The sequence below is a fragment of the Centrocercus urophasianus genome, unplaced genomic scaffold (genome assembly GCF_019232065.1).
Source record: "Centrocercus urophasianus isolate 14NV4802_14NV808 unplaced genomic scaffold, USGS_Curo_1.0 seq_36, whole genome shotgun sequence".
Classification (NCBI taxonomy): domain Eukaryota; kingdom Metazoa; phylum Chordata; class Aves; order Galliformes; family Phasianidae; genus Centrocercus; species Centrocercus urophasianus.
This window is the reverse complement of record NW_024884933.1, coordinates 1,151,091-1,177,020: the sequence shown is the minus strand read 5'-3', so window position 1 is coordinate 1,177,020 and position 25,930 is coordinate 1,151,091. Positions and strand designations below refer to the sequence as shown.

Here is a 25,930-nt window from a genome sequence, read left to right as displayed (position 1 = left end):
CAGTAGCTGAAGGCTGAACACACAGAGCTGAACCCAGCCATCTCTGAGGAGGGGGTGGTGCAGCACCCATCTGGCAGGGGCAGGTGCTAGGGAGATCAGAAGGATAAAAGAGAAAAAGAAGAGACATTTGTATGTTTGAAACAACAAGATACCCAATTTCTTAGAGAGCGCAGAACGGCACAGATGTGCAACAAACTGCAAACTCCACACTTTGTTCTGCAAGCATAATTTGAGCGGAAGCATCGAGCGTAACCGTGCAACATAACCTCAGCGCTGGATAAAGACATCCAACCTCTGCCATGAGCCCATTTCATGAAGCTGTGTTAACTGCTGCCCTGCCAGCCCGTACTTGGGACACCCTGGGAATGCGTGTGAGTGACAGAGATGGCATGGACATCAGCTCCTCCAGCTCCTTTTACCTCCAGAACAGCCACGAAAACAAAGGATGGGCTGGAAAAAGGGAATGCAATGTGAGCATATGGAGAAAAAGGAGAGAGAGTGGTTGAAAAGGTGTGATCCACACAGCAGTGTGCAGCAAAAGCAACATCTTGGTTGCTTTCTGAGATTGTAGGAATCATTACAGTCAGAAAACACCTCTCACACCCCCAAATCCAACCCAGCCCACCCCCACCTTGCCCACCGACCACATCCCTCGGTGACATTTTCCAAAGGACTCCAAAAAAGGACACCCACAGCTCCCCAAAATGCTCGTTCCAAAGCACTGCCACACTGGCACTATTTACAGAAAGAGGTCACTGGAGTTTGCTTGCATTTGTTGCCCCAGAGGTAAACCAACACAAGAACTTGACTGACACACATGAAGAAAATGCATGTCCTGAGAAAATAATTTGCTCGTGCTTATTGCAACTAACGACTGTGGGTGCTGGCAGACACCTCCTTGCTTACAACCTCAGGAAACATGCCTTGCAGCCCTGTGTTGTGTTTACCACCTGAGCTCCTCGCCTGCGTTAACAATAAGGCCCTGCTGTCACCAGGCACGTGGCACACACAGGCACCAAGCAAACTGAGACCAGTTCAGCAGTGACTTCCCTACCTGGAGCAGAAATGACTCGGATGCTGTCAGAGCCCCAGCCACCTGCTGCTGCTGAGCCAAGGGCTGCTTTCTGGCCAGCTGAGTGCCTTTGGGTGTCCTGACACAGACTTCAAAGCACCCTGGATTGCGTTGACAAGCAGCCCGTGCTCAGCACCTCGTTAAAGGTGTATGGATTCCCACGCTCCTGTGTCTACCACTGAACACCTGTGCTGGTAACAAAGCCTCTACAGATCATTAAATACAGATGGCTGCCACAAGCAGAGCCTTGTGTGCTTGTCAGGGAGCATCACTCAGTCTTTGGCAGTGCAGAACAGGGATAGTGAGCATGGTGGGGATGGGTTGGTTGGCTGGACTGGATGATCTCAGTGATCTTTTCCAACCGTAATGCTTCCACGATTCCTAGGCCCCAGAGAGCATCTACAAGGTTCCAATCCTCTGGAAAAAACTGCAACACCCAAAGCCTGCATGCTGTTCTTCTCAAGCTTCCCACACCGCTGCCAGCCCGTCAGGCACTCATTATTCCAGCCCATGCTCAGGCTCTCCAGCTTACATCACCGTGGGCACTGGCACTGCTCTGTGCTCAGCTGCATGGCCCCCAGCTCCAACCCTGCCCCCCACAGCTGCTCCCTGCAGCAGGAGGAAGCACGAAGACAAGGGCTGGCTGTGCGCTCTGCTCCATCTGCAGCCCCCACCAATAGTGTGCTCACTGTGCTCCTGGACTAACCCCAATGTTCCTTCCCAAAGACCCCTCTCCAGAGCATCCTCATAAGCTGCCAGTCCATTCCTGAAGAGGAAGAGGGCAGTTTCCTTCTCACCGTGTGCGCTGAGTGGAACAGCAGAACAAAAGGTAACTTGGAAATGCAAACCTATGGCGTGTTGGTCTCTTCTCTTGGGTAACACTGACTGGACAAGAGGTGATGGCCTTAAGATGCACCAGGGGAAGTTCAAGTCGGATATTAGGAACTCTTTCTTCTCAGAAGAAGTGGGGATACATGGCACAGCTGCCCAGAGAGGTGGTGGGGTCACTGTCCCTGGAGGTGCTCAAGAACCATGAAGACGTGGCACTGAGGGATGTGGTCAGTGGGCATGGTGGGTTGGCTTGTGATCTCAGTGGTCTCTTCCAGTCCTTCTTGCCAACCACAGAACAGCCAATTCACTTCCACTTATTTCACTCCAACATAAATAGCACAACTGAGTTTAAAAGAAGACATTGCAAGGAATGTTCCCCTCCATGCTGTGGTCTTCTAGGAAGAGGAGATACAGGCTGAAGGTCCCACTGCACATGTGTGCCACCCAGATGGGCTGCAATGCCTCACAATGACAGAACTCAAGGTCTTGTATTCTCAGTCCCATGCTTATTGACCTCAAGAACTTCCAGATTCACAGAATCACAGAATCACAGAATTGTAGGGGTTGGAAGGGACCTCCAGAGATCACCGAGTCCAACCCCCTGCCAAAGCAGGTTCCCTACAGCAGGTCGCACAGGTCGGCATCCAGGCAGGTCTTGAACATCTCCAGAGAAGGAGACTCCAGGAGAGGCTGTAAGGACTACCATCTGTGGTGGGCACACAGCACCCATGGCTTTTCAGTCACATTTGGTTCTTCAGCACAGCCTTCCACATACCAGCAAGAAAGACAGATGAGCAATCGTAGAATCACAGATTGGCTGGGGTTGGAAGGAACCTTAAAGATCACCCGGTTCCAACCCTGTGGGCTGGCTGCCCCCCACCAGCTCAGGCTGCCCGGGGCCCCATCCATGGCCATGGGCACCTCCAGGGATGGGGCACCCACAGCTCTCTGGGCAGCAGTGCCAGGGCCTCATTGCCCCCTGAGTGAAGGAACAAAGACATTCCCACTGCCATACACAGACCATCGCAGCTCTGTGCACTGAGTTGAGCTTAGAGACACAGCCCCTTACTTCTGCCAGCATCTGGGGCTGGGTTTTTGGTGACACTTCATCCTGACAAGCTGGGTGGAAGTAACTGCAGCAAACCCTGCTCTACTGTCACCCATGGAAATGTCAGTCCTGCATAGCAGGGGCTCACCAAGTTGCTGTAGGGGGCTCTCAGCAGCCCAGAAGGTTGGACCTCAGCAGCCATACATCTTTCTTACTCCCCCTCTTCTCTCTCCCTGAAGCGTATGCAGCTTGCTGCTCTCCTCCCATGGAAACCCACTGCTTCTGGAATTAGATTAATTAGCACCGCTTTTGCATCTTCTCAGGACCATTGGAATCTGGAAGTGGAAATGTAAAACCCACAGACTGGAAAGGCTTTGAGTGCTGCAGCTGCTGGCTCCCAGGCAGGACCTGGGTGAACACGAGGTTTTCAGAACAGTGGGAAAACTTCCTGAAGGGAGATGAGAGGGGATGCCTCTGTGCCTGAGCAGCAAGGCAGCAGATCCCCTGCCAGTACAAAGGGCTTAAAGCTTGCTGCCAGCTGCAGCATCCATGCAGAAACTCACATTAAATGCTACCACAGCTCAGTGAGCACAGTCCTGCAGACTGTTAGCAGAGGAAGGGGCCAGCTCTCGGAATAAGCAAACAGGCTTTAATGACACATTAATCTCAGGGAGAATCCAGGATGCTTCCTAATGCAGGCAGGAGCCATAACAAAGAGCTGTTAGTCCCTGAGCAATGGAGGGAAATACTGCCGCCAGCAAAGCCATGCCTACAGGATGCAGATGGAGGCCACTGCCACAGACCTGAGAGCAGCACTGCCCCTTCTCCCTCCCAGCACAGACTCACAGAAATGTCACTATTTCTAGCACAGTTCAGCAAGAGGCAGACCCAGCCCACACCCCTATTCCCTCTCTGCCATCAGGAGCTGAGGGAATAGGAGCTGAGGGAACACCAGCCATGTGAGCTGCAGGAGCTCAGGATTGTGCAAGGAAACCATGCAGCCCAAAGGCTACCAGGAAACTGCCACCCAGCAAATGATCTGAGTGTTTTAGGTGATGGCTCCCCATCCCTTAACGCATCCCACACCTCTCATCCACAAGCTGAGATGTTCCTTGTGCTAACTGCAGGACAAACTCCTGAAGTTCCAGCACTGAAACAAAAACACAGGGGGGATTTATGGCTTGACAACAGATTTTTCTAGCTTTCCTGCTGCAAGTCACATCACCTGCTTCTGAAGGGCTTGTATATCGGGAGCTGAAACCCAACCTTCCATCCCTTTGTGATATGCCTTGTCCCAAAGCCTTCAGGCACCCACAGTCAACCACAGTCTGTTCTTGTGATCTTCAGGGACTCAGCTCTGCTGCCCCATGCTGGAGTGGAACTGCAGGTGGCCCTTTGGAAAGCAGACCCAGTTGGCTGAGGAAGGCAGCAAACTCACTGCAGCCGTTTCCCAGATGAGTCAGAGGAATGGAAATGCAGAGCAGAGCTGGTGGGGATGTAGGCAGGTGGTGCACACACAGAATGGTTTGGCCTCATGTGTTCAAGATTTGGATCCAGAAGGAATCTACAACGCATTGCTATATGAGAGAAGAGAGAATGCAAGAAATAGCAAGAGGTCTGTAAAGGAAATGTCATCACAGTCTTAATCTGTCTCTGCCACTTGCAGAGCAGCTCTTTGTTACTGGAATCTAAATAAGGTCACTCTCACATCCACAGAAATGTGTGCTACGAACCCTGCATCACTGCTGGGTAACCCCCCCAACCAGTTGGTTCTGTGCAGCAGACTTACAGGAATGAAGCTTATTTTCAATTTAAGCAGTGCCACAGGGGACAAAACATCACTTGCAGATGGATCTTGCTCCTCGCTGTCACAGGACGGTGTTTTACAGCTCCCTGTGGTGTTGCTGTGTTTCCACCCATGCTCTGTGCACAATTATCAGACACTCAGTAGAGTTCAAGGCACTGAGAAATGCTCAGTGGGTCCCTGCAAAGCCACAGTTTGCAACGCTTGGGCCTTCAGTTTGGAACCTGGAAGTGCTGGCTGCGTGCACCGGAACGAGCAGCTCCCTGCACGCCCCAGGAAGCAGCCCAAGCTTTCCAGCAAAAGAGATTTAGCTTTCAAAAAAAGCTGTTGTCTGTATTGTCCAGACTCACCACCCTCCGTTTAAATGGAGCCCACTGTTTTATTGAGTCACTTTCATGCTCTCGTGGGCCTGTCTGCCTCTCCATTTCAACTCAGCCATAAAAACTGGCCAGGCTTGGTGCCTGAGCTCCTGGACGGAGTGCAGACGGGAGGGTGCAGGGCAAGGTGGAGGGGAAATGTGGGGACAGAGTTTGCCCAGTTTGATTTACAAGCAGGAGGCAGGGCTGTGCTGGGCTTATGGTGCAATTTTGGGCCGTATTCCATCTGAGTTTGCAGCCCCATCTTCTGCAGGAATTCATTTGCCTTGTTAAAAAGGGGAACAAAAAGACAAACGATTCAATTCGAGGAATCAAGCATGCTGCATGTTCAGCAGTACCAAAGCAGCAGAGAGGATTAGGATTTTTTTAATTTTTTTTTTCTTTATAAATGGTTTCCACAGACCTTAATACAGCACTCAGAAGCAATTCACTCCCAGCTCCTGGGTACAAAACAGAGCCAAGAAACAAGTCAACATACAGCACATCCCCCGAGGAGCAAAGAGCGCCTTGCATTTGTGCATCATACCAGCTTTCATCAGAGACTGCATAAACCCTTTGCAAACACCTATCAGATCCAATCTCCTCATTCCTCTGGGGAAACAGGGCGGATTAGATGCAAGTTTACCAACGAATTAAGCAAGGCTGCACCGTCGAGCTCCAGTTCTGCTGGAATTGAGCCATAAGTTTTGCTGACTTGAACAGAAGCTAAATACAGACCAGGCAAGTCACAACCAATGTTGCTGAATGGCTCCTTGTTTAACTGCCACTGGGGGAGCAGCAGTGATGCCCACAGCTCCAGCAAGCACTCACAGACCAGTGCCCAGAAATGAAGCGTCCAAAATTCAGAGCCAATTTTACTGCTGTGACCTTCCAGATCTGCTCAAAATCATTTCTGGCTGAGCGAAAACAGGACCCAATTCCTCCCAGACCACTGCTATAACAGCCAGATTCCCCAGTGCCTCCCACGTTCTGTACCACCATGCATAAAGGACTTCACACCCAGCAGAGGTCAGTTATGCTGACACGCAAACTTCCTTCTCTGCTATTGGGTCCAGCCCCAACCCACCCCACCGTGCCTGCTGACTACATCCCTCAATACCACATCTCTATGGACCTCCATACAGTGACTCCCCCACCTTCCTGGGCAGCTGTGCTGGTGCCCAACCACAGCGCAGGATGCCGCTGGCCCTCCTGGCTACCTGGGCACACTGCTGGCTCACGCTCAGCTGCCTGTCAGCAACCACCACGCCCAGATGCTTTTCTTCCATGCATCTTTCCAGCTCACCCACACGGTCATCCCAGCAGGCAGATCCCGGGGTCACATGCACACAGAGGGAGTGAGATCACAGCCACTGAAGCGCTAACATCCCCAGCCTGAAGTCCGGGCACAAAGTAAATGGTGCTCACCTCTTATTCTCCCATATATAGAAGCCAACAGTCAAGATCAGCAGCAGATAAAAAACCAGACGACTGCCAGTATGTCTTTCACCCCCCACAGACACATTGGCCTCTCCCCCTCCTCTGCTATTTATGTAACCAGAACTGCCTTCTATTCAGGAGGAGCCGTTCTCTATTAACAGAGCTTGGCAAAGACAGGGAATTAACTGTGCCAGCTTGCAGCCTGCTGCCTTGAGGCAGATGGCAGGGAAAGCATCCCAGCCTTGTTCCCCAAACCGCTTCTCCCAGCAAGCAGAGAGAACTCAAAACAGGAAAAAAGGGTCAGGTGCTGAAGGCTGCAGCCATCTGGGCAGGCAGGCCAACCCCCCCGCGGAGGCAGCCTGCAGCAGCCGTGGCAGAGCAGGCACAAAGAGACCCAAAGAGAAGCGTGAAGATCCAGCTGTAGCAAAACCCAAGTTCTTGGAAAAGGACAGCATCACAGAACCATAGTTGGAGTTGCAAGGGACCCTAAAGGCCATCAGGTCCAACCCCTGCACTGAGCAGGGACACCCACAGCTGCATCGGTGCTCAGAGCCACATTCCCTGACCTTGGGTGCCTGCACCTCCTCTCTGGGCACTCTGTGCAGTGCCTCACCACTCATTACAAAAAACTTCTTCCCTCTATCCAGTCTAAACCTCCCCTCTTTTAGTTTGAAACCATTTCTCCTTGTCCTGTTCCATTTCCCCTTGTCCTATCACCCCAGCCCTACCTCACATCTATTACATCTTTGCAACATGCCTTGCCAAACTTTTTTTCAGTATCTGTGTTTTTAATGCTCCAGCGATGAATCTTTCCTGTTTTTCAACACTATAGAAGTAGGATTCAGAGGCAGCACTGAGATCTCAGAAAACATCTGTCCTGGGGCTGCAGAAGACAGCTATGGCACCGTGATGGGCAGCAGCACCCCAAGTGATGTTCTGCTGGGTGCTGAACCAGGCTGGGGGTGGACTGGTTAAAGCCAGCTAACCACAAACTGAGATGTATTATGGGCTGGGGTCAGCGGGGAGCTGACTTCACCTACAGCTGGATGAAGCTCTTAACTCTTACGCCGTCCCTGAATTATTCATTAGGGGCCAGACACGGCAATCCATACTCACACTGCGCTTCATCTGTCCTTTAAATTGACTTACATTAGTCTGAGTCACAGGCACCACAGCACTCCTTAACAGCCTCCCTGAATGCAGTGCAGCTATTCATGAGATCAGGTGCTCTGCAAGGAATGAGGCAGGATCCAGCCCTTAGAAAAGACATCAGTAAGGCCACAACTCAGAGAGAATTCACCCTGCTAGAGCTGCATCAAGATGAATGAACTTGAGTAAATCTGTGCGAAATCCATCACTTAAAGAGATGGCCTGTTCTGTGGCATCACAGGGGAGACGTGAGGGAGAGCTGAAAACTCATCTTTCATAGTTGGGCTTCATCACGAGGTCTGGAAGTGCAATCCCAGCCCCTGGCCATGCACTCACAGAGATGCACACCATCTCAGGGCTGTGCTGCAAGGTGGCACATCCAGGTCTCTGTGACAGTGCAAGGAACGAGCAGGCTGCTTGTCACCAAGGGGTAGCAGCACTGCTGTGCTGTGCCAGCCCTGGCACTCCCACTGCCCCAAGCCCCAGCCCACCCTGCTGCTGCCACCCCAACCAACAGCAGGTAAACTTGCACCACTGACCGTATGGAGAATCATGAAGCTTGGAAAAGCCCTCTAAGATCATCCAGCACAACCCCAGCGTGCCCAGTGCCCACATCCCTCAGTGCCACATCTCCACACTGAACACCTCCATGGATGGTGACCCCACACCTGCTGGAAATGCAGTGGCACAGAGAAATAAGCCGCCTCTCCACGCAGCGCCACGGAGAGATACAACGGGGCCTGATTTTTTCAAATGAACTAATCTGTTCAGTCCTCGTTTATGTCAGTGCTGGGTAAGATTAGAGGATTAAACCAACTGTATGCTAAATACTCTGTGCTAAAGAGAGCTGTGCTGGGATTTGGTATGCAGAGATGGCAGTGACATCGCCCAGAGCCCGTGCAGCAGGACCTGCTCTAACTTCAGAATTCACAATCACAGCTTATCCAGATTTTCCATACGCTGTCAAGGTACGAACTCCGATCCCTCTCCAGCTTCAGTTAAGCTTACTCACTAAGCACTTGGACCCAATAGGCAAACCCTGCACAAGCAGCACTTATCCCAGAGCGCTGGCATCATGAGAGGTTCTCAGACATGGTGTGCTTTTTGGGGACACAGAGTGGCCATCAGACCCTCCTGCAGTGCCGCGCCAGATCTCACTGCACTCCATACAGTTCCACACACACATCTCAGCTGCCCCTGAACAGCAAACACTTCTCGTTGACAGTGCAGAAATGACAGAGACGGAACTCTCAAAGTTGTCTTGGAGCAGAACCACTTTTTCTTTTGCCCTGAGAAAGGTGCCTGTGATGTTTAATTCATTAACATGTAACAGGCAGAAGATCTTGGGAGAAGCAGCCATGGAAACAGTGAGTATTTAGAGAAATGTTGGCACCTAGCAAAGGTTTGCTCCCAAACATTTGAAAACTACGAGATTTTCACCAGCGTGAAATCCCTCATTTCCATCTCCTGCTTATCATTAAGACCACTGGGATCCCCAGGGCCAACCCCACACCACCCCCACTCACCACATCCCTCAGTGCCACCTCTCCACGCTTTCTGAGCACCTCCAAGGATAAACTCCCCCCTTTCTGCTCTGCCCGTACCAATGCATCGCTGCTCCTTCAGAGAAGAAACCTTTCCTACTTCCCAAGCTGATGGCAGGGCAGCCAGGTGCTGTCACTCCGGCTCCCTGTGATGGTGCCTCACTCCAATGCTGCACAGAGGCAGCCGGCACGACAAGGGCATCCATCTGTCAGCATAGCTGACAACACCAGAATGGTGCTAAATGTAGAGGCAGAGACTTTCAGCTTTTTAACCCAAGGATGAATTTGGCCCTGTACATTTCAAACACTGAGTCATAATCTTCCTCACAGCAGGTGATTGGAACAAGGCTGCTTCCCAAAGGCCAGCCTGGTTCTCACACACTGCACTGTGCTGCACATTGCTCTGGGCTGCCTGTCCTTTAGATTCCCCCACGTGTACCGAGGTGAAGTGGCTACAAACACAACGGCTGCTTTCTCCTTGAGAATCCCCCTGCTGTGACATGGGTACCCTCCCTTCCTAGCACAGTGCATCCCATGAGAACACAGCAGGTGCTCGCAGGGGCAGGGGAAGAAAAGGGGGATGGATGTTTTATTATATTACGCATTTCTATTCCACCTTTGTTGTCTCTTTCAGTAGCTCACGTCTGTTTTATTCCAGGCTCGGGGCCCCATCAAACTCTCAGGCTCCAAAGGGGTAAAGAAACCGACAGGATGACGCCAACCTCTGAAGATGCACCCAATGTGATAAAAGTAGTGCAGCTATTGAAACGTCTCCCTTCAATACGGTTATTGTGTTGCTAGGTTTCCATCCAGACACACAGCTGAAAAGAGCAATCAAAGGAAGCTGATGCTGCGGATAATATCTTTATCAACACTTCACAAGGTGGCTGGGCAGGGAGAAGGGTCCCCTGAGCAAAGTTCTACCGGTGAGGATACAGAACTCATTTCAAGAACTCACCCACGTTTTCCTTTGAAACTGTTTAAGAAAACAAAACAACAACGATAAAAAAAACAAAACCCTGAGCTTTTCTGGCAGCAGCTCCGTGTGTGCACGTGTGGCTGTGTGGGCACCACGGCTCTGTTTATTCTGCCATTGGAATCGCAGCAGCTCTCCCTCCCCAGGGCACAGCTCCTCATCCCACCTAACCACAGTCTCTCCTCAAACCGCCACGAGGGCACTCAGCCCATTTAAAGGAATCTGCCCGCACATCACATGAAACCCCAACAGGGGATGCGATCCCCGTAGCTGCACGAGCTGCTAAGCTGCACACTGCTGTGTCTGCACAGCAGCACAAGCAGCTCGGGATGCCAAGGATGCGTCCGAGGGGCCGCAGCCCCCACCTCATCCTCCTCCCATCTCTGAGCATTTCAGCAGCACCCACAGCCCAGCAGCTCCCACCCCTTCCAAGCACTCAATGCACTTTCCAATATCTCAGTGCTCTGCCCCTCAGCCCTGCTCATTTCGGGGATGTGATGAGCGATGAGGGTCAGCAAGGGCTGCCCATCAGACCACCAGACACACAACACCACGGCTGGGTTTTCTCCAGGTTCTCTGTTTTCTTTCTCCATGCTGGGTGACTTTGGAGTGCGACCGGAACAAAAAGGGCCCCAGAGCCGGCTGTGCACAGGGACAGTCCCTGAGCAATGCGGGGCTCCTACAAAACGACCCGGGCTTTTTAGGTAGGAAAAGCTTAATCAGTACAAAATAGAAAGGCCACCCTGCACCAGGGTGCACCACGCATCTTCTGGACGTTGGACAGCAGCTGTTGGGGGAGGTGGGGTAAAAGAGGACCCACCGACACCCCCGACACACAGGGACACAGGGATGGGGCAGCTCAGTGCTGGCACCCAACTTTTCCCCCCATAGAGAAACACGGCGCCGCGGGCGCAGCTCAATGGGCTCATTGTGGAAACAGCCTCCGGGGAAACGCTCTCCTTTGTGCGTATTCATCAACTCTCCCGTGCTCGAAGGGAAAAAGAGTTGGCTGAACACACACAGCCGAGGGATTTAATTGGAAATAAAGAAAGAAAAGGGGGGGGGGGGGGTGAGGGGGGGTAGGGGAAAAAAAAAAAAGTGAACTGAGGAAGAGGAGGAAAAGGGAAGAAAAGGAAAAGGGACTGCGAGAAGCACCGCCCGCCCCGCGGCCTGGGGAGCGCAGCGGACCCCCGTGGACCCCCCCCGCAGAGCCGCGCCGCGCTCCCCCCGCCCCGCACTCACCTCCGCAGCCTCGGAGCCGCTCTCCCCTGCAGCGCTCCCTCCCGCAGCCCCGTGCACCCCGCCGCCGTCTCTCGTCCTTTCCTTTCCGCTCCGCCGGTCTCCGAGCGCGGCCCTCCGGGGGGAGGTGGGGAGGTTGGCCGTCAGCCCTCGGCGCTGCGCTGCGGTACCGCGCGGTGCTGCGCGGAGCTCACCGAGCGCTGTCGCCCCTCCGGGCTGCGGGCGGCGCTGCGGCCGCGCTATAAAGCCTGCCCCGTGCGCGGCCCCCCCATCCCGTCACCCCCCGCAACCGGCGCCGAGGAGGGCAAACCCCGACGGAGCGATGCCCGGAGAGTGAGGTGATGTCGGGAGGAGGGAACGCGGTGCGATGCGGCTGAAGGGGCAGCACCCCGAAGTGTCGAGAAGTTGCGCGGGCAGCGCTGCGGGTCCCGCTCCGCGTCCCGAGGCGTGCGATGTATCGCGGCTCCCCGGTACCCTACCGGAGAGATAAACGCGTTCCGAGGCCGAGCTGTGCCGTAACAAGCCCGGCGTTCGATTGGAATCGATGGGAATCTGCACAGCCGGAGGAGATTGACTGCAGACCTCTGCCTCGGCTTTCGGGAGTGCAGTCATAGAACCACAGAATGGTTGGAGCTGGAAGGGACCCTAAAGGCCATCAGGTCCAACCCTGCACTGAGCAGGGACACCCACAGCTCCATCAGTGCTCACAGCCCCATCCCCTGACCTTGGGTGCCTGCACCTCCTCTCTGGGCACTCTGTGCAGTGCCTCACCTCCCTTCTTCCTTATATCCAACCTGAGTCTCCCCTCTTTTAGCAGGAATCCATTTCCCCGTCCCATCTCCACACACTCTGCTGAAGAGTCTGTCCCCTTTTGCTTACAGCCCCTTTAGACACACGGGCCGCTCTCAGCTCTCCTGCAGCCTTCTCTCCTCCGTGCTGCACAGCCCCAGCTCTCAGCCTGTCCTCACGTTCCATCAGGGAGCATTGCTGTGGCCCTCCTCTGGATGCCCTCCAACAGGTCCACGTCTCTCCTGTACTGAGGAGTCCTTGATAAAGACATCCCCGACTACAGGGGCTTTGCTCTGTGCTGACAGGAGGTCTCTAATGGCTGCTGCAAGCCACACTCTTGCATTTATTTATTGGTTTTGGAGAGAGGGAGAGAAGAACTGAGTCTCAGTTCCCCCATCCTTGCCCTGTTCCAGAGAGGCCATAGGACAACATGGGTACCATGTGGGCAAATTGCTCAACAGCTGCCTGATGGGAACGGCTTCTAACCAGGCTGTATTAGAGAGCTGATCTGAGGCTTTTCTGCCCAATATTTGTGTTTATTTGACTGTGCTGAAGATATCTGCCACCCCACTTTTTAGACAGATCTGTCCATTAAATAACAAACAGGGCACAGCACAGCACAAAGTGTCCATCACTGAGCGTCTGCTGGTGTCATCGTGTTCCTTCTGATGCATCACCCAATGCGAACAGGAAGCCAGGCAGACAAAGCCAGACCATCACCTTCCTTGTAGGCTCCAAGGAATACAAATTTAATGAGGCTCCTGAAGTAAAATTGCATTCCACCAGCTTAGTGCATTTCTGCCAGTGATGGAGGTTTCTGCAGAGGAGGTGATGCTGATGGGTTAGCAGTTTTGTTGCAAAGTGCCAGTGTACAGTAAGGGGAAAAATCACTTTTCTAACTCTGGCAGCGATATGAGGGACAGGAATCAATCAATCACACAGCAGAGCCAGCAAAGAGCAGGGAGGGAGCAGCATGGGCACACAGTCACACAGCTCCTGCTCACCTGACAGAGCCATAGAATCACTAAGGTTGGAAAAGACCTCTAAGATCATCCAGCCCAACCCCAACCATCCCCACCATGCTCACTGGCCACACCTCCACGGATCCTGAACACCTCCAGGGATGGGGATGGAGACTCCACCACCTCCCTGTGCCAATGCATTACCCAAGAGTGCAGATCTGCATGCCTGCCTTCACACTTCCTTCCCCTCCCCTCAGTGCTCAGAGCATCGGTCCCCAATCACTACCATTTCCTTGTTGATGTGCTCAGCAAAACAACTCGTGTTGCTCATATGAATAAACAGTTCATTACCAGCTTACATCAGCCACGCTGAGTGCGTTTTATTCAGGCACACGTAAGAACTGCACACGAGCAGCAGTATCTGTGCACACAAACACAAACTGTACCAAACTGTAGGTACGTTTCTCGCTCATTTCTCATCCATTGGGGTTGGGAAATGGAAGGCAAACATCTTCCCCTGTATTTGCACTTTCTGACCTTCTCATTCCTTCAGTGCTGCTTTCCACACCAACATCAGCCACCGTCACCATCCCACGTGCTTATATTTATGACCCCTCTTTGAAATTCTGACTGTTCATCTATGCAGAATAAAACTACCCAGGCAATCTTTCCAGCTCAGGTGCTCATTACTAAAGCATTAAATAATGCCAGGCAGGCTCTCTCAGGCCTTGTAAATTTTATCTGGGGGCTTTCAGCTTCCACAAGGTCTATCAGTGCCTGATTGCATGAAGGCTCTCCACTTTGGGCCTGAGTGCAGCCATACAGTGTGGAGGGCTGGGCAGTAACCCAGCTCCTACAACCACATGCATCAGTACAGGCGAAGGGCTGAGCTGCTGGAAATGAGCTCTGCAGAAAAGGACCTGGGTGTCCAGGTGGCCATCAGGGTGACCACAAGCCAGCAGTGTGCCCTGGTGCCCAAGAGGGCAGTGGAACCCCCGTGACCATTGCACAGAGCACGGCCTGCAGAACGAGGGAGGTTCTCCACTCTGCTCTGCCCTGGGGAGGCCGCATCCGGAGCACTGGGCCCAGTGCTGGGCTGCCCAGTTCAAGGCAGGCAGGGAACTGCTGGGGAGAGCCCAGCAGGGCTACAGAGAGATCGGGGCCTGGAGCATCTCCTGCATGAGGAAAGGCTGAGAGCCCTGGGGCTGCTCAGTGTGGGGAGGAGAAGGCTGAGAGGGGATCTGAGCAACGCTTAGAAATGCCTGCAGGGTGGGAGGCAAGCGGATGGGGCCAGGCTCTTTCCTGTCCTATTTGAAGTTTTGCCACTTGTTTCCTGGTGTCTTCCTGCCAGAGAGCAGGGATCCTTCTTCCCTACCTTTCCTAACCCACACATCCTGCTGGACCGACCATTAGGGGAAGTGCATTTCCTGTCCATCCACAGAACTAGCAGAGCCACATCACTGTTTCTGTGGGCCACGTGTTTACAAACCTCAGCTCCGAACCCAACAACAAACAGCTCCTGGCTGCTGCTAATCAGGCCTACTCTAACCAGGCAGGACCTGCATCGAGCTGCCAGCCGAATATTTCGTACACGAGCGCTCAAAAATTATGTTCAGTATCTCCCCGATGCAGAAACAATCCCTTCCCCTCCGAGCACAGCGGTGAGGGCACGCAGCCAGCCAGCCCCCTCTGTTATTGGATAAGCTTCCTGTATATTTCACGAGAGCCAGATGGCACCATCTGAACAGCAGTGAGCCCGGAGCCTGCAGCCACAGCAGCCAGAGGGAAGCGTGCACAGCACCGGTGATGCACAGCACTGCTGGGACTGGGGGCTCAGCTGCAGGCTGGAAGTTGCTCTGTTTAATGTAGTTTAAAGCTTGCAGACTGCATTGGTGCCCCACAGCTTGCACCCGAACCAAGCGAGCATCCTCACCCCAACATCTCTGCGTCCCACGCACCCAGTGTGGGTGCTCGAAGTGCTGTGCCTCCTGTGCTTGTCTTCTGCCAGAGCTTCACAGCCCCAGGAAGCCAGGAATATTCACAACACAAACATTAGCAATAAGCACTGCACAATTTGGACAAAAATGTATTGTAGGCAGATGAGAATAAGAGAGAGAATCTTTACTCTTGAGCTCTGGGAACTACTGAATAGCATTTTCCTGTGGTGGAAGTGGTGGTTTGAAAATGCAAATCAGCCTTGGGTTTTTGAGAGACATTGAGAAAAAGACCCATGCAGCAAAGCTTTATTGTCTTGTAATGAATGCAGGATTTGCAGAGCTGCTTCATGCCCATGAATGCACAGTGGGTGCAGGCCAGGAGATGGAGAAGACCCGAGGCTTGTCCCCAGCTAGCTCCACCACTGACTGTGACCTGCCCTGAAGGTGACATCCTTTCTTTCAGCCTAGTGCCCTCATCAGAGGATGTAGGGAGGGAAAGGGATGAGGCCAAATCTATGCTCCTGGTGCTGTTATGCATTACAGGTTATTCCAAGGTAGGAGCCAGCAGAATAAATGTAGCAGGTGTCTCCCTCCAGGGACCAATGAACTCAGGTTGTGCTGCCCTGCTCTAAATGGTCTTTCTCTGGTGAATGCAGTTCAAAATCAGGTATTGCTATTGCTGTTTCTATTGCTATTCTTATTGCTCTTTCTATTCCTATGGCTATTTCTGTTTCCATTGCTATTCCTATCTCTATTCCCATCCCCATTCCTATTCTTATCCCCATTCCTATCCCTATTCCCATTCCTAATCCCATTTCCATTTTCTATTCCTATTCTCATTCCTGATCCTATTGCTATTCCCATTCCTAATCCTATTCCCATTTCCTATTCCTATTCCAGCCCCTCCTTGGCATTTAGGTCACTCTTTCATTTTGCTATAGAGCTGGTTGCCTCCTTGAACCCCAGAATATGTAGAACCCCTCCTCAACTGCTCAACTTTTCTTCTTCACATCCACCTTTGGAGCATCAGAAGAAGATGGCAAAATCAAAACAAACCATTCACACACTGAATTGAGGGTACAAACCCACGATCACTTTGGAAACACCACGAGATGCTACACATCTCTTCAGCTACTGGAGAACCAAGGGAGCTTAACAGAAGTGGGTGAAACAAAAATTTCCATAAAACAGAAAGGATTCCCAGGGAAGAAACAAATAAATGCAAAGTGCTCAAAAAATTCCTAGAGAACAAAAAACATTCCCAGGAGGGCTGCAGGTCAGAAATGATCCTTGGAAAGCAAAAGCTTTCTCTCCTGGTGTAAATCACCACGGGCAGAACGTGGGAAATGTTCCAGCGAATGAACCCAGCGCACATTCTGGTCTAATGATTAATGCAGGAGAAGATGTCACTCCAATTCTGCACACTGGAATCAGGTATTTTTCCTGTTAATGTTAATGTCACTCCTCAGGAATAAAAAAAATTAAGTGCTGGGGGAAATACAAGCCAACTTCATAGGTGCTATCAATCAATGCCATTCGGCCCCAGGAGTTGGACTCGATGATCCTTACGGGGCCCTTCCAACTCGGGATATTGTGTGACAAAGGAAGATATGTGCCCTTTGGGAGGTGTGGCTGGAGCAATACCTCTGGTGATTGCATTTGGTGGCATGCCCCTATTTACAAACACAAACAGCCAAAACGCAGCGATAGGGAAAAGCTGAGCTGTAGATAAACCCAGATCTACCCAGGGTAGATTGAACAAAAACAGACAGTGTGGAAAACAGGAAGATGGAGAGAGAGATTTAGGACTGAACTTAATACTTTTGTGATTTATCTGCATTTAGCTCAGGCAATGTGTGTGGCTTGGGTTTTACTTGTTTATTTTGCTTCCCAGACTGCCTTTGGTACTGGCAGAGAATTATTTTATTGATGCTTCAGTCCATGGGAGGTTTTGGAAATTTATTGTCCCTGGGGAAAAACGAGGAGAGTTTCATTCAATTCTGTCAAAGTTTTGCAAATTCTGAAACTCCAAAGACAAAGAAGATGTGAAGTCGCCTGGATCTCCTCCCTAGAGCAAAACCCAGCTTTGCCTGCTCAGAGCCAGAAGACCAAAAGCTACCAGCATCCTCTGACTGTGCTTTGCATGAGGACATTCTGCAAATTATGGCAATGCTGCCCATCCAGCCTTCCTGCAACAGATGGCAAAGCAGTGAGAATGGCCGTAGCCGGTGGGTGGTGTGGATGTGTTTACTTTAATAAAGCCCAGAGATTAAAGGTCCACCAGTGCCCATCAGCAGTCTGTTACATTCATTCACTTATAATTATTTCCCATTTTTCCCTGCAGTTACATTTTAGAAATGTTGTTACTTGGATCCCTGAAACCATCCAATGTAACTGATGTGACTGCTTCAAAACAGGGTATCCAGGATCTCTCCCACTGTCCCCTTTGCAATCCAAGCCCTGGAATCAATCCATGGGACACTGAGCCCCTTTCAGTCCTCAGAGGCAAAACTCTCAGGAGCAAAGCAGCTGAGAGTATCAAAAATGATAGAACAGCACTGGTTACCCATCATCTCTGCTGAAGGTTTTGTGCAAGATGGATAGAAACATTGCAGGGTGAGAACTTTCTTGTGTCTAGCACGAAACTCTAGTGAAAAAATTAGGGAAGGAAAAGGAGAAAATTAAAGTAGGAGCTAGCAGGAGGCTGAGGGATGGAGCTCTCCATCACCATGACTCCAAAACTGTGTGATAGACAGACAAAGTGTCATTGCCTGCTGCTGTGGCTGTGATTTACGACCACTCTGAGCCCAGAGTGCTGCCAGCCCACCTATGACCTCTGCCTCTGAGCCTGGCTCCCCACATACTCCTTATTTCCAAGCAGCTTCTGCAGAGATTCTCACTCTCTGCTTCTGTAATGAGTTTCACAGCACGATACGGAATTAACAGAATCTAAGTTATTAATTGTCTACAACAATTAGCCAGGACACCTGGGCCTTGAGGCACCTTGGTTACGTGTGGGAACCAATTACAGTCTCATACATATTCATGCCACTTCATCCACAAACAGTGCGAGCTGCTTCCCCAACTCTCTGCTTCTTGTTTCCTCCAACGCACATCCAGCCCGCCCTGAGCCATGAAAGAACAACAGCTTCCTTTCCTTTCACATTTCACTGAAATCAAATATTTGCTGTGGCTGCTATTGATGTAATGGAAGTGAAGAACTAGCACATTTGACAAGCAAGATCAGAAGCGGCCCTGGCCAAGCTTTACAAGAGGAGATGGAGAGATGCTGCTGGATCTTGCTTGCTGCAGTACCTGCTGTCAGTGTACCACAACAGAATCATAAGGGTTGGAAAAAAACACTAAGATCACCCAGCCCAACCATCAACCCATCCCCACTGTGCCTAGCAACCATGTCATAGAATCATAAAATGATTAAGGTTGGAGAAGACCTCTAAGATCACCAGGTCCAACCATCATCCCAGCATCACGATGCCCTCTACCTCGCCTTACATCATCCAACTGAGTCTGATGAGAGAGGTGTCTCACATTCAGCCATCTTAACTACACCCAAGACCACAGCTTCCAAAGTATCAGCTCTCATGGTGTAGGTCAGCATACTGGCACTGAATATCATGGTGTTACACCAGTTTGAACCCACCGAGGGACTCAAAAGCAAATGCTTTGTGAGACATTGGGGTCCTTATCCAATGAAGTATAGAATGGTTTGAGTTGGAAGGAACCCTCAAAGGCTGTCAGGCCCAACCCCCTGCACTGAGCAGGGACACCCACAGCTCCATCAGTGCTCAGAGCCCCTCCAGCCTGACCTTGGGTGTCCGCAGGGATGGGGCACCACCACCTCTCTGGGCAACCTGTTCCAATGGTTTCTTTTTGAGTTTCTTCACAATTCCTCCATGATTTTACGTTTCATGAAGGGGAAGCTCTAGAAACATCACCTCCAACACCTTTGCAGCACCAGGTAAGTCACATAATGCCTGCATGTGTCCAGTTCTTCACTGCTGCCCAGAATTTGCTCTGAGGTTGCATCTATAAATATCCATCTGCTTTCCTGCTAAGAACATGGCAATTCTAGGACCATATCACTGATGTGGTATTCTTGGCATATAGTCTGATTTTTGGGTGTTCCTGTGTGGAGTCAGGAGTTGGACCTGATGATCCTTATGGGTCCCTTCCAACTTGGGATATTCAGTGATTCTATGCCTTCCCCAGCGTGGTGTCAGAGCCCAGCCAAGCAGGGCCACGTGGCCCCTGAGAGCCCACTGATCCATCAGAGTGCTCACTTAACATCTCTTTTGCAGTAGCTATACAGGAGCTAAAATATTAAACCTACAACCTACTCTCTAGATTTATCGTCCTGAAGGCTGTTAGGACTTTTGTGGGTTTCAGAGTGCGAAATAACGTTAGGAACACGTTATTTATCTGACACACTGGAGTGACTTCTCCTCAGCCACCACTGTCTGCCGTAGAAATAAATCCCTGCTCTGTGTTTAGGAAACAAGGCTATTTCTGTCACACAGAAGCCCAGCTGAAGCTTTTGAAAGAATCTGATTTTAATATTGCTAATGTTTGCTTTTTATTTTTGCGCACCCAAACAGCTTTCTGAAGGGGTCTGATTGATTCTGTTCTTCCAATCAGTTTTAATCATATTCTTCATGGGCTGGGATGAGGCTGGCCACAATTTTCAAGAGTGACTTATGATTTAGGCTGCTTTGCTTCCATTACGGACAGCACCTCGGTAAAAATCAATAGCAAATTAAACCACTGTCGGCAGTGGCCAGTGAAAGAGTGACTGTGGGCTGGGAGAGGGATAGAGTTTGTATATTTCAAAATTAAAGAGAAATTGAAGAAAAAAAAAGCAGTGGCCACGTTGTGAAGGTTCTGGTTTATACAGAATGCACTTCAGCATCCTGCATCACACTTAGCTTGTGAATGGGACACAGCACTGGCCACTTCTGGGAAGCGAGCATCAATGTAGTACACTCTACTGCCTGGCTCTCCCCCATTACTCCTGCTTTCTGCCAGCTGACACCAACCCAAAGAATATCAAGGTTGGAAAGACCACTGAGATCACCAGTACCAACCCCAACCCACCCCCCCCATGCCCACTAACCATGTACCTCAGCACCCCATCTCCATGGTTCTTGAACGCCACCAGTGGAGGTGACTCCACCACCCCCCAGGCAGCCCATCCTACAGATCTTAGGTTTCTCCATGTGCTCTTTAACATCTGCTCTGTTTCCCCACAAACCCCTACTGGACAACAGAGTGATTCAAACAGCCCACAACAATGCCTGTCAATCTCAGTATCTCAAATTATGGGCTAGCTTTATACAGAGCTCCCTGTATGCTGTGATCTGTGGCTGGTAAAGGCATACATTTTAACTCCCAACAACTCAATTTAACCTCTCAGCTCTCTGCTGCTGTCTTTCTTCCCAGTTTGTAATTTTCCACTTTCTATTGTGGGGATTCTGCCTGCTAGGAAAACTTCACAGAAGAGAAAATAAACAGATCAGTATATTCAATGTTATGCTTTCTGTTTAGAAGTTTGCTTCTCTTTCTTCCTCCATTGCATCAATATTAACATTTTGATTCATAAGCAAAATAAAGACTATAAATACACTTTTTCTTCTTTTTAAATCATAAAGCTCAAAGTTAGGGTTCCCACAGCAACTGTAACTCAACCTTTATGTGCACATACATTAAAAGCAAGGAAATTACCACCCAAGGCAGCAATTGAATATGCGTGAGGGGATTACATTACTGACAGCAGAAGGACTGCGAAAGGTTGAAATCCCAGTGATGTGAAACATTTCAGCTCTTCTGTGACAAGATGTCAAAAAAAAAAAAAAGAAAAAGATATCAGAGATCTTGATCTCTATCGACATAAATGGGATTCAACTTCGCAGCAAGCAGAACTGTTTGAGAGAGGTGATGTTACCTTTATTTGTGAGTTCCACTGGACTCGAAGATGCTAAGGCACTCCAGAGCCAGTGATGGTGCCAGTGAGCCTGCCATGTGTCTCTGTCACTGTATGGAGCTGATGGGTGACCCAGAACCATGTGTGGTTGGAGGGTCTGACAGAAAGGCACCAGAACAGAGCGTGAGCCCACAGAGCTGGAAGAGTCGCTGGGGGACCTACTGCACTCACACACAGCATCCGTCATCCTTCCGTCCATTCCAAGCCTATATAGAATCAGAATGGTTGGGTTGGAAAGGCTCTTAAAGATCATTCAGTTCCAAGCCCTGCTGTGGGTTGGTGCCCATCAGTTCAGGTTGCCCAGAGCCCATCCACAGCCTGGGGCACCTCCAGGGATGGGGCACCCACAGCTCTGGGCAGTGCCAGGCCTTCACTACTCTTTGAGTGAAGAATTTCCTCCTAGTACCTAACCAGAGTCCCAGGGACACAGATGAAAGATTGGCAGCCTCTATGGACAGGAGATCTCAACTTCTCCAGCTCTCCTGTGCCCTGCCTGCCACAGCAGCCAGTCACTAAAGGGAAGTGTTTTAAGCACAAACTGCATCCTAGGGGACTCTGGCTAAGTTATTCTAATTATTTGTACAATAAGATGAAAGAGGGATGTGTTCCCATTTCAAAAAGGCTTTAGCCTGTGCTGATGCTCCTTTGTGAGGCCTGAGAGCTGAGAACTAATTAGTCCTAAATAATACTCCCAACAAAGGCACAGCAAGGAAGCAGAAAAGACACACATGCCAAAACAAACAACGTCCTTTCAAATGGAAGATCAAACAGGCACCACCACTTCAGAAGGCTAAAGATGCCCCATGCAACTGGTTGGTATTTACCTTAAAGAGAAACAAACATAAAAAAGGCTGCAGGGCTGTATCTCCCAATCCTCCCTGAGCCTTTCCCATAGGGAAGGGGTTTCCCTTACATTCCGCACAGATGCTCTCATCACCATTTGCTGTCATTATTCATTGGATGCATTTTTAACAGGCTTCACAGCCAGCTCTTTTAAATAAACATGAAGGCAGGGGCTTAGGAGAATACAGCTGGAGCTCGCAGAGCATGCCATTTGATGCATCACATGATGCAGAAGATGGTGTGTGATCTTACAATTAGAGGATGTATCACAGCCTGGCCCAGATAGATTAATGTAACTTTTGCTTTCATGTTTTCTGACTGTGCAGGGCAGTGCTGGGTGCTTCGTTCACTCCTGTGCAGCTCTTCCTACCACCAGTGCTGCGAAGAAGACTCTTCCACTGCCCTCTCCCAACTCTTCAGAAGGCAAGGAGTTACCAAGAACCCACTGCACGGTTTTACCAGCCAGTCAGAAGTAGTGTCAATCAAAGAAATGCCTGAGAGGAGACAAAGCCACCCTGCTTTCACCAAAGTGATTTCACACTGAGATGTTCCTGCAAACAGTCCTCAGTTCACTGCTTGCATGCCTTGTTTTGTATGAATGCTGTGCAGTTTGATGTTTCTCTCTGAAGTCTGTATAATCGTCCTTTTCCAGGGGCACATGGATCCCTGGATTAGACATCCCACCACTCTGTTATGATCTGGTAATCCCACAGCTGGACTCAGCTAAATGAGTACACATCCAACGTAAGTCATTACTGACCTCATCTTCAGCTCACAAAAGTATCAACAGCCTGCAAAGACATCATAAAGCTTCAACTAAGGCACAGGGCACCAAGAAGCATAAACTCAACCCCTAGTCCCACTGATTTCATTCTGCCATGAGGAGCTCACCAGGAAAGTCAGAAGCTGTGCCACATCTGGGTAGTTTTGGCTGGTGGAACCCCTTAGCAGTCCTGGGCCAGCATCTGCCAGCATCTCCCTTCCCTTCCCTTCCCTTCCCTTCCCTTCCCTTCCCTTCCCTTCTCCTCCCCTCCCCTCCCCTCCTCCTCATTTTTCCTTCCCTTTCTGTCCCCTTGTTCCCCCTCCCCCTCTCCTCTCTTCTCCTCTCTTCTCTCCTCACACCTGTGATTCATTAATCATGGCACAATCTGCTGCTTACACCTGGACAGTTTTGTAAGAGAGCAGATTCAGATGCTCAGAATAGCGTGTTAATAGCATCCAGGTCTTTGCTTACCCTTTTCAGAGCTGCCTGGGACATGTATGCATTCAGGGAAATGATTTGCTGTGTGTTTCTAACTCAGAAGCAGTGGTGAGGTGCTCTGTGCAGGCAGGCTCACATGGCAAGCATGTGGAGACAGCACACCTGGCTCCTGCATCCAGCAGCAAAAGCTAACACAGGAGGTCAGAAGGTCTCTGGGCTGTTGGCACCTGAAGATGCAAACAGGCAAAGAATCATAGAATCACAGAATATCCTGACTTGGAAGGGATCACTGAGTGAGTCCAACCCTTGGCTCTGCACAGCACCACCCAAAATCCAAACCGTACACCTGAGGGCAGTGTCCCAAAGCTCCCTAAGCTCTGGCAGCTCAGGGCCATGCCCACTGCTTTGGGGAACCTATTCCATGCCCACAGCACTTCCAGCCAGCACCTCATCTCTGGGAACAGCAAGGTAAACCCAAGTTGCTGAATCCCCCACAGTCCTGCTTCGTCCTTGCCATTCCCCTGATGTAAATCAAAGCCCCCAAGGCTGAATGCCACCATGGCATGAATCATGTTTATCGTAACAAGAAACAAAGGAGGAAGAGAACAAAAGGAAAAGGAAAGAGGAGAGAAGACAAGAAAGGAAAATACAAACAGAAGAGTGAAAAGGGAGGGATATAGATAGACCCATTAATTTCCCTCTGTTTGCTCTGGGATTTAAACAACAAGCTGCTGTGTCTCTGGTTTATCTTAGTTCTTCAGCTGTGAAACGTGCTGTGCTCCAGCGTCTTCTGAGCTTTAGAGATTTGCCAGGGAGCTGGGAATGAAGCAAGAGGCTCAGCAAACAGAGATAGCAGAGGCGGCTTCATACATCACACTCAGAGGAAATTCATTCCTTTCAGCGCTGCCCATGGGTGAAATTACATTATATTCTGTTTGGATAATTGGATGTCATATACCACCCGACTTCTTATAGGTTGGCATTTCCATCCCTGCAGAGGCTGTTAGCAGCATCCAGGACAGAGGAGACAAGGGAAAGGTCCCGTGAAGGGTGGAGAACAAAGCAGGGCACAGAGATGTTGGCACCAGTCTTCCAACCACAGCCATGGAGAACAGCCTCCAAGAGGAAAGGGAGGACTGACATACTGGAGGATTTTGCTAGCACAAACACAAAGCTTTTCCTTCTTTTCTGTTCAATTTGGGTATGCAAAGCTCTTTTAATAGAAATTCAAGCCTGAATATGAGGACAGGTCGTGTTGTGGCTTCCTGTTAATCCCACAGAAATACAGCATTTTTTCTTTTCTTCCAGTCCCTGAACATCACAGGGGGATGTGGAGTCTCCCAGCCATGCCTCCCCACATTTCACATCCACCACTCACCCACATTTTATTTGAAATGCCCTCAATTTCCCCCTCATTGTCTTCTCTCTCGCTGCTCCTCACTCCAGTTCGTTGATGGCTTTTTAATAGCACAGTTAGAGTTGTCAACACAAGCCAGAGGACAATCTCATGTATCACACCGTCCTGGTGCATCTCGGGAACTCCATCTGGCTCAAGCAAACTTATATTATTGAAATAATCTCTCCTCCCTGCTAGTTATTGAATCGTCTTGGCTCAATGGCCTCGCTCAATATCAACTTTTCATGCTTAATAATTAGTGCTGGAGAAAAGAGTTTCATTGAATAAGTGTTTAACGTCACACATGATTAGGAGATGCAGAGATGACCTAACTAGGCAATTCAATTTGAGGCTGCAACTGCTCAGATGAGGGACAATTAGGAACATGTTCTAGGCTGTGCATATAAGCTAATGGGTGCCTGCAGGGATATTTATGGAACTACACCCCTCTGTCCCATCCCACGTATTCCTACCTCACTTCAAGGCTCAGAAACAGATGTTAGCCCTGATTTTTTCCATCTCAGTTGCACTATGTCCTCGTGCAACGTACTTCTTCAGAAACCTGTGCTGCTCTCAGCAACAACTGCTGCAGTACTCAGCTTGACAGAGGCACCAAGATGGGAAGCAACTTCCAACCAAGCATATTCAAATACCTCACAGCACTGAAGGCTCTAAATGTCAGCATCCCTACAGTCCCCAGTAACCCCTATTACGTGCACGAAAAAATGAGATGCAGATAAAAAAAGATACAGACCAACAAATACTTTTAGGAATGAGGATGAGGAAGGTGTCTAATTATTCTGGAAGTGATGGCATGGTGCTCCTATAGGGTTTTTCTCCCATTCTGGGATTGCTGCCCTTCCTCTGCAGAATTACCCTTTACAGGTGCTCTGCAAAAAGGGTGTTTTCCATGCCTGCAGTGCTTGCAATCCTGCCTTAACGTATTTCCTACAAAAGTGAATTTTCTCACTTGAACTCACTGACACACCAATATACCACATCTTCACACGTTATCACTCTGCTCTTAGGAGTGAAAATAAAACAACTTTCTCAACTAAATCTACATTCCTTCCTATCTCTGACTACCTCAGCCCTTTCCTTACAGATCCTTCTTCCTTCCAGACTCTTCAGTACAGCACACTTAATGGGATTTGGAAAGCATTTGATAGCAGCTGTCACTCCTTTGCACCAAGTCTTCACTCTGCTCTTCCCCATAAATGAGCCCATCGATCTGTTCTCCGCAAGACGTATTGCGTTCCTCTGGAACTTGTGATCTGCCTCTTTGTCCCAGAAGAGAGAATGACGAGATGAGATATGTGATCCCTGTTTACAGTGATATTTTATG

The 25,930-nt window shown here is 50.1% G+C and overlaps 1 protein-coding gene across 9 annotated transcripts in view; it reads right to left on the bottom strand.

Moving 5' to 3' along the window:
- DISP3 (dispatched RND transporter family member 3) overlaps nucleotides 1–25,930 on the bottom strand; it is a 116,879-nt gene that overhangs the window by 26,109 nt on the left and 64,840 nt on the right. For 2 of the 9 annotated variants that reach the window (XM_042831457.1, XM_042831458.1), the window contains exon 1: nucleotides 3,100–3,355. The exons of 5 other annotated variants lie outside the window; for them this stretch is intronic. In XM_042831457.1, the coding sequence (XP_042687391.1) occupies nucleotides 3,100–3,153 (54 nt within the window). In that variant the 5' untranslated portion in view covers nucleotides 3,154–3,355. Of the gene's footprint in view, nucleotides 1–3,099; nucleotides 3,356–11,462; nucleotides 11,509–21,106; nucleotides 21,117–25,930 lie in introns of those variants that run through there. 2 more of the 9 variants (XM_042831466.1, XM_042831465.1) reach the window with 2 other exon arrangements.